General features: G+C 42.6%; 1 protein-coding gene across 1 annotated transcript; it reads left to right on the top strand.

The window, feature by feature from the left end:
• The first annotated feature begins 7,633 nt into the window (after positions 1 to 7,633).
• LOC124000470 (26S proteasome non-ATPase regulatory subunit 3-like) lies at positions 7,634 to 15,836 on the top strand. The gene is made up of 12 exons (XM_046306839.1): positions 7,634 to 7,770; positions 7,867 to 8,031; positions 8,700 to 8,890; positions 9,089 to 9,226; positions 9,399 to 9,535; positions 9,698 to 9,888; positions 10,319 to 10,422; positions 11,034 to 11,148; positions 11,230 to 11,349; positions 11,481 to 11,584; positions 13,109 to 13,315; positions 15,455 to 15,836. The coding sequence occupies exons 2-12, from the start codon at positions 7,872 to 7,874 to the stop codon at positions 15,530 to 15,532; spliced, it is 1,545 nt and encodes a 514-aa protein (XP_046162795.1). The 5' UTR covers positions 7,634 to 7,770; positions 7,867 to 7,871; the 3' UTR covers positions 15,533 to 15,836.
• Positions 15,837 to 16,856: the final 1,020 nt, after the last annotated feature.

Here is a 16,856-nt window from a genome sequence, read left to right as displayed (position 1 = left end):
ATGTGCACGTGTGGACTGACAATGTATTAATGCGTTGCTATTGTTCCCTTCATGGAGTTTACAGTTGATCCAAATGTCACGTTTGTAGAGGGGAGAGCATTTCCCCATCAGGTAATGAGACACAGGCCATTCCGGATAGGGTGTCACACATCCATCCAATCTAACGGAGCATGCTCTGTCTCCACCAACTCCCTGCTTCTCTGGCCTGCTCTGGATCAGGCGTGTATCAGGTGTCCGGAAGGGCTACTGCAAGGTGGTCCTGCCTGTGTAGAATGACGACTTGAATGATAACTGTATGTGCACTTGATTGTGCTGTATTATACAATGGGTGGGTCTAATCCTGAATGCTGATTGGTTAAAACCGCATTCCAGATGGTGTCTTTTTAAGCAATATGGCCCGAGGGGGTGTGGTATTTGGGAAATATACCACGGCTCAGGGCTGTTCTTAATACAGCCCTTAGCCGTGGTATATTGGCCATATACCACAAACCTCCGAGGTGCCTTATTGTTATTATAAACTGCTTACCAACATAATTAGAGCAGTAAAAAGGAATGTTTGTCATACCCGTGGTAGACAGTCTGATATACCATGGCTGTCAGCCAATCAGCATTCAGGGCTCAAACCACCCAGTTTATAAGCAATCCACTATCCATAAAAATGATGCTTATTCATGATTTTGACTGGCTGAAAAATGCTGTCTAATCCCAACTCCTAACTGGTTTATTACTATGTGACAGTTTGAGATCATTTTTTTATATTGAAACAATGTAAATGTCGTAGAGACAAACAGCAAGGTTTATACAAATCAGCTTCAATTTGAAGTGATTGTGTTAGCTGTGTTGTTGGCTAGCTCATCTGAACAACAGTGTCCTGACGAGGGAGCACATTTTCAAAGCCAGGCGAAGTAGCGCATCATTAGCTCATTGTTATGGATGTATCCAAATAAATGTCACTAGAAAACAGCTTAAACAAATGCAAAAGAAGCTACTGTTGTTATTCTGGCTGGACTTTTTGACGTGACTGTAAATTAGCCGTAGTTGGCTAGCAAGCTAGCAAGGGATAAGAACGTTGCCAGCCTGTATGGCAATGGACCATTTAGAACGAACGACAGGGTCGTGTCCATAGATACAGAACAAAAAGAATGACTGGATTGTGTCTATAGAACAAAGGACCAGGCGGTTTGGAAAGCAGCACTAGTTCTGTGTCGGGACTATATCTTGTGGAAGGGTGCAATAGTAAGAATAAATTAATCAAAAAAACGTTGTTTCTTTTGCTTCAAGTCTCAAATCAAATTGTATTTGTCACATGCGCCGAAAACAACAGGTGTAGACTTTAGTGAAATGCTTACTTACAAGCCCTTAACCAACAATGCTTTAAATTAATAAAAAAATATCAGGGTTAAGTAAAACAAATAGATAAACAAAAATATATAAAAGAAGTAAACATTTGGAAAAAAAAAAAAAAAAAAAACATTAAACAGCAGCAGTATGTGTGGGGGCACCGGTTAGTCGGGTTAATTGAGGTAATATGTACATGTAGGTAGAGTTAAAGTGACTGCATAGATTATAAACAGAGTGTAGCAGCAGCATAAAAGAGGGGTCTGGGTTGTCCTTTGATTAGCTGCTCAGGAGTCTTATCGTTTAGGAGTAGAAGCTGTCATTAATCCTCCTTGAGCTAATTTATTATTGGTTAAGGGTATTACAGCCCAGTTGTACATGTTATGTTCTTTACACATTGTGGTGACATTGCTGTTCTATAATCACAGGATACACGCACATACACTACACATACACTACATGATCAGGGCTGCTATTCAAACATCTCAAAATTATGGGAATTAATATGGAGTTTGTCCCCCCTTTGCAGCCCTAACAGCCTCCACTCTTCTGGGAAGGAATTCCACTAGATGTTGGAACATTGTTGCAGGGGCTTGCTTCCATTCAACCACAAGAGTGTTGGTGAGGTCGGGCACTGATGTTGCCTGGCTCGCCGTCGGTGTTCCAATTCATCCCAAAAGGTGTTCGATGGGGTTGAGGTCAGGGTTCCATGAAAAACAGCCCCAGACCATTATTCATCCTCCACCAAACTTTACAGTTAGCACTATGCATTTGGACAGGCAGGGTTCTCCTGTCATCCGCCAAACCCACTTTTCCGGCTGAGCCGTTGCTGCTCCTAGACGTTTCCACTTCACAATAACAGCACTAGCAGAGCAGAAATTTGACAAACTGACTTGTTGGAAAGGTGGCATCCTATGACGGTTCCACATTGAAAGTCCCTGAGCTCTTCAGTAAGGTCATTCTAGTGCCAATGTTTGTCTATGGAGATCGCATGGCTGTGGGCTTGATTTTATACACCTGTCAGCAACAGGTGTGGCTGAAATAACCAAAATGTACTAATTTGAAGGGGTGTCCACATACTTTTTACATATAGTGTGTTACACACTTTGAGCAGCAAACTGTATTATTTGACCAGACATTAATAATCTGTTTTTACTTTTCATTAAAACTATTGCCAAAGGTTATATTTCTCTGGAAGTAGGTTAATTAACTACTAGCAGCATTATGAGTATCGAGCCACTGACCAGACCCTAGTTGCTCCTTATTACTCAGATGACATTAGTAGTTACGGCAATGACCGTGTCCACTCTGACGATAGTGACACACCCCTACTGAGAAGATCTGCTGAGACAAGGTATGATCTCACAAAGACCCCCCCACTTCGCCTACTCCCTCATTCAGACATGAGGAAGTCCACAGCTAGGAGGTGAACAACCCCAACCAGGACTGAGGTAATGGGCGATGATGTGATTAACACACCTGAGGCCCAATGCATTGTGGTAGAACATATTATTAGGAGTGACACCACTACAAAATAGCGGCTACGTTCCTTCTCTGGGAAAGTGCCAAAGCCCCCAGGTGAAGTTGACTTTGAGACATGGTGTCTGCATGTTGAACTGATGTTCCACTACATACCTACAGGGGTGGTGGATCCTGGAGAGTCTGCTTCCTCCAGCTTCAGACATGATAAGGATACTTGGCTCCTCTGCATCCCCAAGACCCTACATGAAGCTACTCGATTCATTTTATGGACTAGTAGAGGATGGTGATGAGATACTCGCCAGGTTCATGAAGAAAATCAAGGTGACAGGGCATCAGAATATCAACAGAGGCTGCAGTTACGTCTAAGTACTGCAGTGAAGAGGAAGGGAGTGAAACGGGCTGATGCAAAACCATCAGCTAGTGAAACAGTTTAGTCGTGGCTGCTGGGACCACTAACTCTAGGCTTGGGCGCTATACTGTATATACCATATAACGGGGTGATGTTTTTTTCAATACCGTTTAAACTATTTATTTGAAAAATAATTTTGAATATTTGTGGCTACTTTTTAAATAAATACCTGCAGTCAACTTGTGCAATATGCCAGGAGAAAATATTACGTTTTTCATTTCACCTATCATATAATTGTTTCATTATCAAGCTAACTGCACAAAGATGAGAGACCGGAGCCTTGTGAGTCACTCACTCTTCCAAAATCAAGTTGTGAGTCACTCACTCTTCCAAAATCAAGTTGTGAGTCACTCACTCTTCCAAAATCAAGTTGTGAGTCACTCACTCTTCCAAAATCAAGTTGTGAGTCACTCACTCTTCCAAAATCAAGTTGTGAGTCACTCACTCTTCCAAAATCAAGTTGTGAGTCACTCACTCTTCCAAAATCAAGTTGTGAGTCACTCACTCTTCCAAAATCAAGTTGTGAGTCACTCACTCTTCCAAAATCAAGTTGTGAGTCTCTCACTCTTCCAAAATCAAGTTGTGAGTCACTCACTGTTCCAAAATCAAGCTTTGCTTGGTAACAGCAGAGAGCCCCTCCTGGATCAATATATTTGTTTTGTGCGTACAGCAAACTGTGAGTAGCATTTTTTTTGTTTGTTACTTGTATACCTTTATGAGCTGGGATGTCAGTCCTGCAAATACTTCAAATGTTTCCAATGCATTTAGTTAGTTATTGGGTTTTACATATACTCGTTAGCATTGCTAAACTTTGAATTACTCAGTGGGGTTTGTTCAGTGCCGGTATTACTGAACATCTGATATGGCATCTGGATACCACCAGTCGTTGAAAAAAGTACTCAATTATTGTACTTAAGTGAAAGTCGCTCGTTAAAATACTACTTGAGTAAAAGTCTAAAAGTATTTGGTTATAAACATAGTTAAGTATCAAAAGTAAATGTAATTGCTAAAATATACTTAAGTATCAAAATATCACATTTCTTATATTAAGCACCATTTTCAAGTTTTTTAAATCTATGGATAGCCAGGTGCACACTCCAACACTCAGGCATTATTTACCAAAGAAGCATGTGTGTTTAGTGAGTCCGAGAGATCAGGGATAGTAGGGATGACCAGGGATGTTCTCTTGATTAGTGTGTGAATTGGACCATTTCCCCTTTCTGCTTAGCACTCAAAATGTAATGAGTACTTTTGGATGTCAGGGAAATTGTATAGAGTAAAAACTATTTTTTTAAATTCAGGAATGTATTGAAGTAAAAAGTAGTCAAAAATATAAATACCCCCAAAAACAACTTAAGTAGTACTTTAAAGTATTGTTTACTTAAGTACTTTACACCACTGGATACCACCCAAGGCTAACTCACTCCTCGTTAGTCTGCAGCTGGATGTCAAGACAGAGACACCCCTTGACTCTTCAGAGCTTTGACTCCAGATGAGAACCAAAGAGGATAGGAGAGCCACCAAATTGACCCGATGCCCCGCCACCTCAGGAGCACCAAAGTGAGGCCTATTGTCGGGGTCTACTCTGTGATGTCTGACGTCTCTCCCTACGGTGACATTCGGTACAGTTCATTGATGGATGTATAAAATTAATGCTTGTGACAAAAAGAAAATAGGAACATTTATTGAGCAGTATTGACACAAAGCGTACAAAAAACAGACAATTTATAGCTTGAAAATCCATGTCAATAGTCCTATCTGTGTCTGTACCTGTTTCTCTGTCCCTGTCTCTGTCCCTCTGTTTCTCTGTCCCTGTTTCTGTTACTCTGTCTCTGTTTCTGTCCTGTGTCTGTTTCTCTGTCTCTGTTACTCTGTCCCTGTCTCTGATTCTCTGTCCCTATCTATGTTTCTCTGTCGACAAAGTGCAGACCTGGACAAAGACAGCAAGCTGGGTGAGAACGCTCTGAAACGATTGGACAAGATGTTCATCCAAGGACTCTGGAAAGAAAGGCTGGGATCTGTCCTGTGTCTGTTTCTCTGTCGCTGTTACTCTGTCCCAGTCTCTGTTTATCTGTCTCTGTCCTGTCGCTGTTACTCTGTCCCTGTCTCAAATTCTCTGTCCCTGCCCCACTTGTTGTTGTCATTGACTTGAATGGCAGATGTCACACACCTTTCTGAACACCTCACTCTTCTTTTTTTTATTGGCCATGTGAAACATTTTCCCAAGGTGCCTGTAATCCACCTCCTCCTGCGATGGCCCATCTACTGCCACCCTGCAACACATATCCAGCTAGAGGTATTTTAGTCTGTTCCTTTGGGGTGTCTTGACCTATTGAAAATACAGAGTGCAGGAATGTAGAAAGGGACAGAGAGAGGGACAGCATGCATTTAATCTATTTGTCGTTTTGTGGTTCTGTAAAAACATACAATTATATTAGTTACATTAAATAGCTCTAATTGAATTTATTATGTAACCAGAGCTGTCACATTAAGATTTGTATATACAGCGAGGGAAAAAAAGTAGTTGATCCCCTGCTGATTTTGTACATTTGCCCACTGACAAAGAAATGATCAGTCTATAGTTTTAATGGTAGGTAAATTTGAACAGTGAGAGACAGAATAACAACAACAAAAAATCCAGAAAAACACTTGTCAAAAATGATTTAAATTGATTTGCACAAGGTGCACCTGTGTAATGATCATGCTGTACAATCAGTTTCTTGATATGCCACACCTGTCAGGTGGATTGATTATTTTGAAAATGAGAAATGATCTCTAAGAGGGATGTAAACAACATTTTAGAGAAATCAGCTCTTTGTACATATGGGGCATTTTTGGGATCTTTTATTTCAGCTCAACTTTACATGTTGTGTTGACTATTCTTTTTTGTATATACAGAGTTATGAGTAGTAGAAGAAGGCTCATTAATTGTACAGACAAAAAAAATCAAACTAGCAAGTATAACTGAAACTGAGAAGTGTGATGACATTATCTTTCAATAATGACACTTGATGTTGTAAACACATTCCCGATACAAATATTGAATAATATCCAAATGTTCAAAATGCATATATATCGTTATAAGTTGCAAGGGTTCTCAATTATTATCAAATGGTCAAATGATGAAAGACCGTCCTAAAGACATGCAAGGGAAAACAATGTCAACAATTCAAGAATGCAGATTACATAAGTGACATATTCTCATATTGTTGAACAGGTAGTGGGTCTCCCCTTCTGCAGTCTGTTTAGGTACACACACCCTTTCTTCACATACACCACCCACAACATTCATATTGGATCCTATGCCACTCTGGGCTTGTGTGGGTGGAACAGGCTTTGGTTTGTGAACCTCTGTCTGTGTGAGATCGCATGTCCCCTTCTTATTGGAGAGAGAGCCACGCGGTGGCAGGAGATGGCACAGCATGGGACGGGATCTCGATCGCTGCATCGCCCCTCCACTACCTCCCCCACCATCCTCCCAGCCTATGATCTGTCTCTCATTACTCTGCTGGCATGCTAGCACTTTCTCCGTTTCCATGGTAACGGCTCATTCTTGTTTACCCCCTTGTGAAAACAATACCTGATCTATCCTCTCTGTTTTCTCTTTCAAGACTGTGAAGGGAGTTGTGATTATTTGCCTTTGGTTTGGTATCTTTACAGTAGATATGTGTGGCATGTGAACATCATACTGTTCAGATGATCAAAGAAATTATGTTGAAATAGCAATCAGTGTAATTACTGTATGTGTGCGCCTAAGCTTCTTCAATGGTCATAAACGTTGTGAGTGGATTGGCTCACAAAGTAAATAATCCCACTAATGATGTATACTGATCAAAAATATAAATGCGTTGGTCCCATTTTTCATGAGCTGATGAGTATTTCTGTCTGTAATAAAGCCCTTTTTTGGGGAGAGAAAAAATAATCATTCTGATTGGCTGGGCCTGGCTCCCCAGTGGATGGACCTGGCTCCCAAGTGGGTGGGCCTATGCCCTCGCAGGCCTACCCATGGCTGTGCCCTTGCCCAATCGTGAAATCCATAGATTAGAGCCTAAGGAATGTATTTCAATTGACTGATGTCATTCTATGAACTGTAACACAGTAAAACCTTTAAATTGTTGCATGTTGCATTTATATTTTTGTTCAGTATACATGTGTCAATGTGAGAAATGGTCTTCATATAAACGACCACATAGGCTACAACTCTGCAAAAACACTGTAGGTTTACAAGACATCATTGAATTCATCACAGCTCGCCATAAATTGTTTGGATTATTTAAGGAAGATGAGTGGAGCCCTAAAAATATGCGATTTCTCTCGCAATTGGATTAAGAATATGATTGTTGTTACCAGATCTCCCTGTTTTATACCTACACCAAAACAACAATTCGTACTAAAAGTAGCGTTACGTTGAAAAGTATCACTTTCATCAGCTATCTATTACTTTTGACTGCTCGATATTGTCAGGATCAACTAGTATGGCATGTCCCCATAATCCTTTGCGCGTCACAATAGTTGCCAGTCATTCTGCCGACGAGACGAATGTGAGTGTTGAATGGAGTCAATTAAATGTGAATTCTACGTAGTTTATTTTGACATGTCTTATTGAGAGTTACGTTTACTTGCACGTTTCATTTCAGACAGTATGAAAGAGACAACAGCCAAGAGACGCGAGAAATCCAAGGACTCCAAAGCTGATAAACAGAAGGATGCGGGCCCCGAGCCGCAGGATGTGGAGATGCCGGAGGAAGACTCTGCTACTGCAGAGAAGAAACCCAAGGAACTTGATACCCTCACACTTGAAGGTAGCTTAGCTAGATGGTTAGCTGAGCTATAACAGAAATGCTGAAAAGGATACATTCAAACTTAATGTCAGATACTGAATATTGCAACTGCTTCGTGTTTTTGCTACCTACTGCACTTAATGTTAGTTAGCTAGTTAGCGTTAGCAAGCAGTTGTTAGCCAATGTAACTAGCCAACGTTAGCTTATTTGCCCGGTTTAAATGGCAATATTTTGTTCAACTGTAGTTATACTGGAAGAATATAGTTTGCTGACCTAGTTAGTCTGCTTACTATATGGTCTGACTAACTGCGTTAACGCAGGTCTGACTTGTATTCACTCGCTGTAGTAGTAACGTTAACTAGCTAGGTAGCTAACGTTAGTAGCTAGCTGGGTATCTAACAAAAACAAAACCTCCTAGTCATAGCTAGCCAGCTCGTGAATTAATCAGTTTGCTAACAATGTTTACTTCAATGTGTGTCAGTTGGAAATCACTACTGTCAAAGCACTACTTTTATATTTTTGTATCTCCAATTGTAGCTACCTAGCTTGCCATGTCAGTAACTACATTGTATTTTAAATTATTTTCAGTTTTGAGATGAGTGAAAGAACTGACATTAGGTGTCAGATATTTTTGTATCACTCTATCATAAGTCTCTCCTTATGACCTTACTCCCCCTCTCCCTTTGCAGACATCAAGGAGCATGTAAAGCAGATAGAGAAGGCCGTGTCGGGCAAGGAGCCTCGCTTTGTGCTGAGGGCCTTGCGTGCCCTGCCCTCCACCAGCCGCCGCCTCAACCCCAACGTGCTGCACAAGGCTGTGTCTGGCTTCTACACCTCCAATGCCGCCGGCAAGGAGTTCCTACTCAGCTTCCTGGAGGAGGTACAATGAGCACAGATAGTATCAGATAGAAAATACTCTGGTACTACTATTACTATTGCTGAGAAACCTTGGCTATAAACTATTTATTACTCATGGCCTTTTTCGCTCTGTCTCCTTTTGTACTTTCTGTCCGGTTCCGTCTTTCCTTTTCCCTCCTCTACCCACACCCTCTCCCCTCCATCTATTGCATCCATCCAGCCCATGGACACCGAGGGAGATGTCCAGTTCAGGCCCCGTACAGGAAAGGCAGCTGCCACCCCCCTGATCCCTGAGGCGGAGGCCTACCTGCAGCTGCTCCTGGTGGTTTACCTCACCAACAACAAACGCTACACAGAGGTGGGCTGACTGAGCTCACAGGCGCTCTCTCATGCATGCACAGTGCATATTTATATTGGATTGAGCTCTGATTTCTCTTTGGTTTTATATTGCTCACCATCATACCATAGTCCTTAGAAATAAGTTATGACTGCCTGTCTTGGTCGTTAGCTTCTCACTTTTCTCTCTGTAGGCCCAGAAGGTGTCAGACGAGCTCTTGCAGAAGATCGGCCCTCAGAACCGGCGTGCTCTGGACCTGGTGGCTGCTAAGTGTTACTACTACCACTCCCGCGTCTACGAGTTCCTCAACCAACTGGACACCGTGCGTAGGTAAGCCCACCAATACTTTCACTGACTGTTTTTGTTTTTTTCTGACTTAAACAGATGGGGAAAAATGTAATTTGTTTCAAAAGGCAATAGGCCAGTTTGGAACCTGTCAATATGTAATGCCTTTGATCGTTTTTTAAACAAATTAAAACCCTTCTTGCACAGTTTCCTGCACACGCGCCTGAGGACAGCCACCTTGCGGCACGACGCCGACGGCCAGGCCACGCTGCTCAACCTGCTGCTGAGGAACTACCTGCAGTACAACCTGTACGACCAGGCTGAGAAGCTGGTGTCCAAGTCAGTCTTCCCCGAGCTGGCCAACAACAACGAGTGGGCCCGCTACCTCTACTATACAGGTGAGGGGGAGGAGCCCTGAGCATACCAATTTCTGTTGAAAGAAAGCATCACCTGTGATAAAACTGTAAACATTTTATTATTTGACGACATCAGAAGTTTAGTTTAATCACATTCAATTGAATTATCAGGCCACTATGCCTCTACAGATTTTGAAGTGACTATAAGAAACTTCCTCAGAATATGAATTAAATTGTAGTTATGGCCTTAGTTTGAAGTTATTCATACTTTTACTTTTGATACTTATGTAGATTTTAGCAATTACATTTACCTTTGAGAAGTAATTAAGTATATTTAAAACCAAATACTTTTATTCAAGTAGGTTTTTAAAGGTTGACTTTTACTTGAGTAATTTTCTATTAAGGTATCTTTACTTTTACTAAACTATGACAATCGGGTACTTTTTCCACCACTGCTCAATCGCCCCTCCAGGTCGTATCAAGGCTATCCAGCTGGAATACACAGAGGCCAGGAGGACCCTGACCAACGCCTTGAGAAAGGCCCCCCAACACACAGCTGTGGGCTTCAAACAGACAGTCAGTACACACGACATGCAGTTTTTCCCTAAGTGCAATTATTACATTTTAGTCTTTTAGCAGACACTCTTATCCAGAGCGACTTATAGAAGCAATTTGGATTAAGAACCTTGCTTAAGGGCACAGCCGATAGATTTTTCAGTCACACGCATTTGAAATGGTGACCTTTTGGTTACTGGTCCAACTCTCTTAACCACTATGTAAGTGTATTTTTTTAAATTATATAAAAATAAAAGAAAGGTTTTACGGTTGTTGCTCAAACTTGATTTATATAGCACATTTCTTACAAGGGGTGATGCATTTCTTTTTTAAATGTATAATATTTTGTTTTACATTTTTCTTAATTTTCTTTCTCCCCTTCATACACAAACCTACAAACACAAACAACAACTTAGACGCACGCAATATCATCTTATCTGCCAAGACCTGCCTTCTCACCCCCCCACCCCTAAGGCCTGCATTATTGGCTTAAAATTGTATCAATTTGTTTTTCTCAGTCACTCATGCTATTTCAATATTTTAAATAATAATTCAGCAGATACATATCAAAGGGCTTAACAAATAAAATAGCCCACAATTTTTTTGGGTACACATCTCTCTATCCCTATCAGGTCCACAAGTTGCTGATTGTGGTGGAGCTGTTGCTTGGGGAGATCCCAGACAGGCTGCAGTTCCGCCAGGCTCCACTGAAGAGATCCCTAGCGCCCTATTTCCTGCTCACCCAGGGTAAGTTGTCGGAAAGCTGGGTCATGAGAATGCATTTTAAGTGTGAGTAAGATTTCAACCCTGGTCTCTGTTCCCACACAGCTGTCAGGACGGGTAACCTGGCCAAGTTCAACCAGGCCCTGGATCAGTTTGGAGAGAAGTTCCAGGCAGACGGCACCTACACCTTGATCATCCGCCTGCGACACAATGTCATCAAGACAGGTCAGTGACCAGGCCTTTCACTTCGGGCTCTTCCACATTCTCAGATGGCTTCTTTTTAAGTGTTTGGTCATGACTCTTCTTTTTTAATACCTGAATGACTTGTTGATATTTAAAACCATCTCTCCCTGTAGGTGTGCGTATGATCAGCCTGTCATACTCTCGTATATCCCTGGCAGACATCGCTCAGAAGCTGCAGCTGGACAGTCCAGAGGATGCTGAGTTCATAGTGGCCAAGGTAACATGACATACTACAGCCATACTCAGTTGGTGGACCTTTATCCGAACCCAGATTGGGGTCAACACGGTCTAGGGGCGTGGATCAGAAAACCAGTCAGTATCTGATGTGACCATTTGCCTCATGCAGCGCGACACATGTCCTTCGCATACAGTTGATCAGGCTGTTGATTTTGGCTTGTGGAATGTTGTTCCACTCTTCTTCAATGGCTGTGCAAAGTTGCTGGGTCTTGATGGGAACTGGATTACGCTCTCATGCATGTCAATCCACAACATCCCAAACATGCTCAATGGGTGACGTGTCTCTGAGTATGCAGGCTATGGAAGAACTGGGACATTTTCAGCTTCCAGGAATTGTGTACAGATTCTTGCGACATGGCATTTTCATGATTTAAAAATGAGGTGATTGCGGCGCATGAATGGCACAACAATGGGCCTTAGGATCTCATCACGGTATCTCTGGGCATTCAAATTGACATCGATAAAATGCAATTGTGTTTGTTGTCCGTAACTTATGCCTGCCCATAACATAATCCCACCGCCACCATGGGGCATTCTCTTCACAACATTGACATCAGCAAACTGCTCGCCCACACGACTCCATACACACTTTCTGCCATCTACTCTCTACAATTGAAACCGGGATTCATCTGTGAAGAGCACACTTCTTCAGCGTGCCATTGGCCATCGAAGGTGAGCAATTATCCACCGAAGTCTGTTAGGACGCTGAACTGCAGTCAGGTCAAGATCCTGGTGAGGTTGACGAGAACGCAATTGAGCTTCCCTGGGACTGTTTCTGACAGTTTGTGCAGAAATTATTTTGCTGTGCATACCCACAGTTTTATCAGCTGCCCGGGTGGCTGGTCTCAGACAATCCCGTAGGTGAAAAAGCAGAATGTGGAGGTCCTGGGCTGGCGTGGTTACATGTGGTCTGTGGTTGTGAGGCCAGTTGGACTGACAAATTCTCTAAAATGACGGAGGTGGCTTATGGTAGAGAAATGAACATTACAGCTCTGCTGGAAATTCCTGTAGTCAGCATGCCAGTTGCGCTCTCCCTTAACTTGAGACATGGCTTTGTGCGCTTGTGTAATGATCGTGCTGTTTAATAATCTGCTTCTTGATATGCCAAACCTGCCAGGTGACTGGACAAAGGAGAATTGCTCAATAACAGGGATGTAAATAAATTTGCATCACATTTGAGAGAGCGAAGCTTTTTGTGCGTATACAAAATGTCTGGGGTCTTTTATTTCAGTTAATGAAACATGCAATCAACACTTTTTTTTTGCATTTTATATTTTTGTTCAGTGTATATATTGTACCTTTACCTTAAGATCTTGGTGTATCCCCACCTCCTTCTCTACATCAACTCATGCAAGTATTTCCTAAAGATCATTAATAGAAAAGCACACCGCTTCTGTGTGGTAAATATGGCATGCAGTCCTCAACTGTCCTAAGCCACAGGTGGTAATGGAAAACTACCTCAGTCTCTTACTGATTTTTCTCTCCTGACATCCCTCTTTTCCAGGCTATCCGTGATGGAGTGATCGAAGCCAGCATCAACCATGAGAAAGGCTATGTTCAGTCTAAAGAGACCATGGATATCTACGGTACCAGGGAGCCCCAGCTGGCCTTCCACCAGAGGATCTCCTTCTGCCTGGACATACACAATATGTCTGTCAAGGCCATGAGGTTTCCACCCAAGGCTTACAACAAGGACCTAGAATCAGCAGAGGTGTGTACCAACCTTGTACTCCTCCTTGTATTAGCCCCTGAAATTGACCCTCGTGAGTTCTGTTGGAGACGGTAGGAAATGGTTCTTTATATCTGTTCTACTGAACTACCAGAATGCTATATTTTACTGTTGTGACCACAAGGGGGAAGTGTAGTCAACTACTTTTTGTCAAATGTTATATTTGGGGCTAGAATTTCAGACTAGATGCATACTATCATTTTAAAATGATTGCTATTTGCAAACTTAATCGTTTTAAAGATGCACGATGCAGAAATTACTCCACCATTTTCTGGTTGCTGAGTCTAATAGTTTGCCTAATTTCAGTTTGTGAGAATCATTGTACCATCTAAACCACTGAAAAAGATTTTCCATAACCAAAAATATTATACACTGCTCAAAAAAATAAAGGGAACACTTAAACAACACAATGTAACTCCAAGTCAATCACACTTCTGTGAAATCAAACTGTCCACTTAGGAAGCAACACTGATTGAAAATACATTTCACATGCTGTTGTGCAAATGGAATAGACAACAGGTGAAAATTATAGGCCATTAGCAAGACACCCCCAATAAAGGAGTGGTTCTGCAGGTGGTAACCACAGACCACTTCTCAGTTCCTATGCTTCCTGGCTGATGTTTTGGTCACTTTTGAATGCTGGCAGTGCTTTCACTCAAGTGGTAGCATGAGACTGAGTATACAACCCACACAAGTGGCTCAGGTAGTGCAGCTCATCCAGGATGGCACATCAATGCGAGCTGTGGCAAGAAGGTTTGCTGTGTCTATCAGCGTAGTGTCCAGAGCATGGAGGCGCTACCGGGAGACAGGCCAGTACATCAGGAGGCCGTAGTAGGGCAACAACCCAGCAGCAGGACCGCTACCTCCGCGTTTGTGCAAGGAGGAGCACTGCCAGAGCCCTGCAAAATGACCTCCAGCAGGCCACAAATGTGCATGTGTCTGCTCAAACGGTCAGAAACAGACTCCATGAGGGTGGTATGAGGGCCTGACGTCCACAGGTGGGGGTTGTTCTTACAGCCCAACACCGTGCAGGACGTTTGGCATTTGCCAGAGAACACCAAGATTGGCAAATTCGCCACTGGCGCCTTGTGCTCTTCACAGATGAAAGCAGGTTCACACTGAGCACATGTGACAGACGTGACAGAGTCTGGAGACGCCGTGGAGAACTTCAGCTGCCTGCAACATCCTCCAGCATGACCGGTTTGGCGGTGGGTCAGTCATGGTGTGGGGTGGCATTTCTTTGGGGGGCCGCACAGCCCTCCATGTACTCGCCAGAGGTAGCCTGACTGCCATTAGCTACCGAGATGAGATCCTCAGACCCCTTGTGAGACCATATGCTGGTGTGGTTGGCCCTGGGTTCCTCCTAATGCAAGACAATGCTAGACCTCATGTGGCTGGAGTGTGTCAGCAGTTCCTGCAAGAGGAAGGGATTGATGCTATGGACTGGCCTGCCCGTTCCCCAGACCTGAATCTAATTGAGCACATCTGGGACATCATGTCTCGCTCCATGCACCACAGACTGTCCAGGAGTTGGCGGATGCTTTAGTCCAGGTCTGGGAGGAGATCCCTCAGGAGACCATCCACCACCTTATCAGGAGCATGCCCAGGCTTGTAGGGAGGTCATACAGGCACGTGGAGGCCACACACACTACTGAGCCTCATTTTGACTTGTTTTAAGGACATTACATCAAAGTTGGATCAGCCTGTAGTGTGGTTTTCCACTTTAATTTTGAGTGTGACTCCAAATCCAGACCTCCATGGGTTGATTTCCATTGATAATTTGTGTGATTTTTGTTGTCAGCACATTCAACTATGTAAAGAAAAAAGTATTTAATAAGAATATTTCATTCATTCAGATCTAGGATGTGTTATTTTAGTGTTCCCTTTATTTTTTTGAGCAGTGTATTTTCAGCTATTTGAAGCTGATGTACATAACCAAATTTTTAGATTGGGATGCATAGAAATAACACGCACAGAACAGATCTACTGCTTAAACTTGCTTTCAATGAGAGTGACATATCTATAACATACATTTCTGTGTGAATTTGGTCAGGTCTCCCAAAAAAGAACCTATTGCAGCTTTAATGTGTTGACATGTTCTTCTGTGTGTTTACATTTCAGGAGCGCAGAGAGCGGGAGCAGCAGGACCTGGAGTTCGCCAAGGAGATGGCCGAAGATGACGACGACAGTTTCCCATGATCCTCTCAGGGGAGCAAGTGCAAAGATGCCTTGACGTTTTTTCCCTTTCTCTCCCCCTCCATCCTCCCTCGTGTAATAGTTGTTTTTGTTTATTTCTCTGCAGGCAAAAGGCCATTATAAAGTTATATATATATGTTAGCATTCTAACATATAATAAGAACACCTCTATTCAACCCTACCACTGGTCCTCGTTGTCCCTGCTTTTAGACTTTGCGTTTCACTGTTAACTTGCTGGTGGAAGCATTTGGTGTATCTGTACTGAGTTTGAGGCCAGCACACAAATAAACAGTCTTTGTCAATTTAATTTCTAATTTGGGGAACACTAATTTGTACAGTGAATGTCTGGAAAACTAAGAGCTGTTTGGCACAGAGCAGCTTGTATTTGTAAGCTTTTCTGTCAGGAATGATGTTGGGTCCTTGATTTGTTATTCTTGCTGCGCAATGCAATTCAATATCTTGACAGCTGCCCTTTCTAAAATGCATAAATGGAAACTCATATTTCAAAATACCTTAAGGAAATCAATTAATTTGTTGGCCCTCATGAGAACTGCGTGCCATTGAGCTCAACTAGTTAGATTTCTCTGCCTCATTGTTCACAGTTCCTGTTCCTTCCTCTGATTTCTTCATTTAGTGCCCTCTTCCTCCTACCTCAGGGTGCATCCCAATTATCTCTGTTTGTTCAGGAAGTCTGCACTTGTTCCATTCGCTTCATGGATTTTAAAAGAAATGACTGGTATAATACAGTGCATTCGGAAAGTATTCAGACCCCTCATCTTTTTCCACATTTTGTTACGCTGCAGCCTTATTCTATCTCCACACATTTTACTTAAGTATTCTGACCCTTTACTTAGTACTTTGTGAGGCACCTTTCGCATCAATTACAGCCTTGAGTCCTTAGTATTTCGCAACAAGCTTGACAACTGTATTTGGGGAGTTTCTCCCATTCTCTGCACAACCTCTCCAACTATGTCCGGTTGGATGGTGAGTGTTACTGCACAGCTATTTTCAGGTTTCTGTGCGCTTAGTGGTGTTGTCCTGAACCTTTGCCCCAGTCGGAGGTCCTGAGTACTCTGTAGCAGGTTTTCATCAATGATCTCTATGTTGCTCTGTTCATCTTTCCCTCGATTCTGACTATTCTCCCTGTCGTTTCTGAAAAACATCGCCACAGCATGATTCTGCCACCACCATGCTTCACCGTAGGGATAGTGCCAGGTTTCCTCCAGACGTGATGCTTTGCATTCAGGCCAAAGGGTTCAGTCTTGGTTTCATCAGACCAGAGAATCTTGTTTCTCATGGTCTGAGAATTCTTTCGGTGCCTTCTGGT

Source organism: Oncorhynchus gorbuscha, linkage group LG16 (genome assembly GCF_021184085.1).
Source record: "Oncorhynchus gorbuscha isolate QuinsamMale2020 ecotype Even-year linkage group LG16, OgorEven_v1.0, whole genome shotgun sequence".
NCBI lineage: Eukaryota > Metazoa > Chordata > Actinopteri > Salmoniformes > Salmonidae > Oncorhynchus > Oncorhynchus gorbuscha.
The sequence above is the reverse complement of the archived record's forward strand: the minus strand, read 5'-3'. Positions and strand labels throughout refer to the sequence as shown.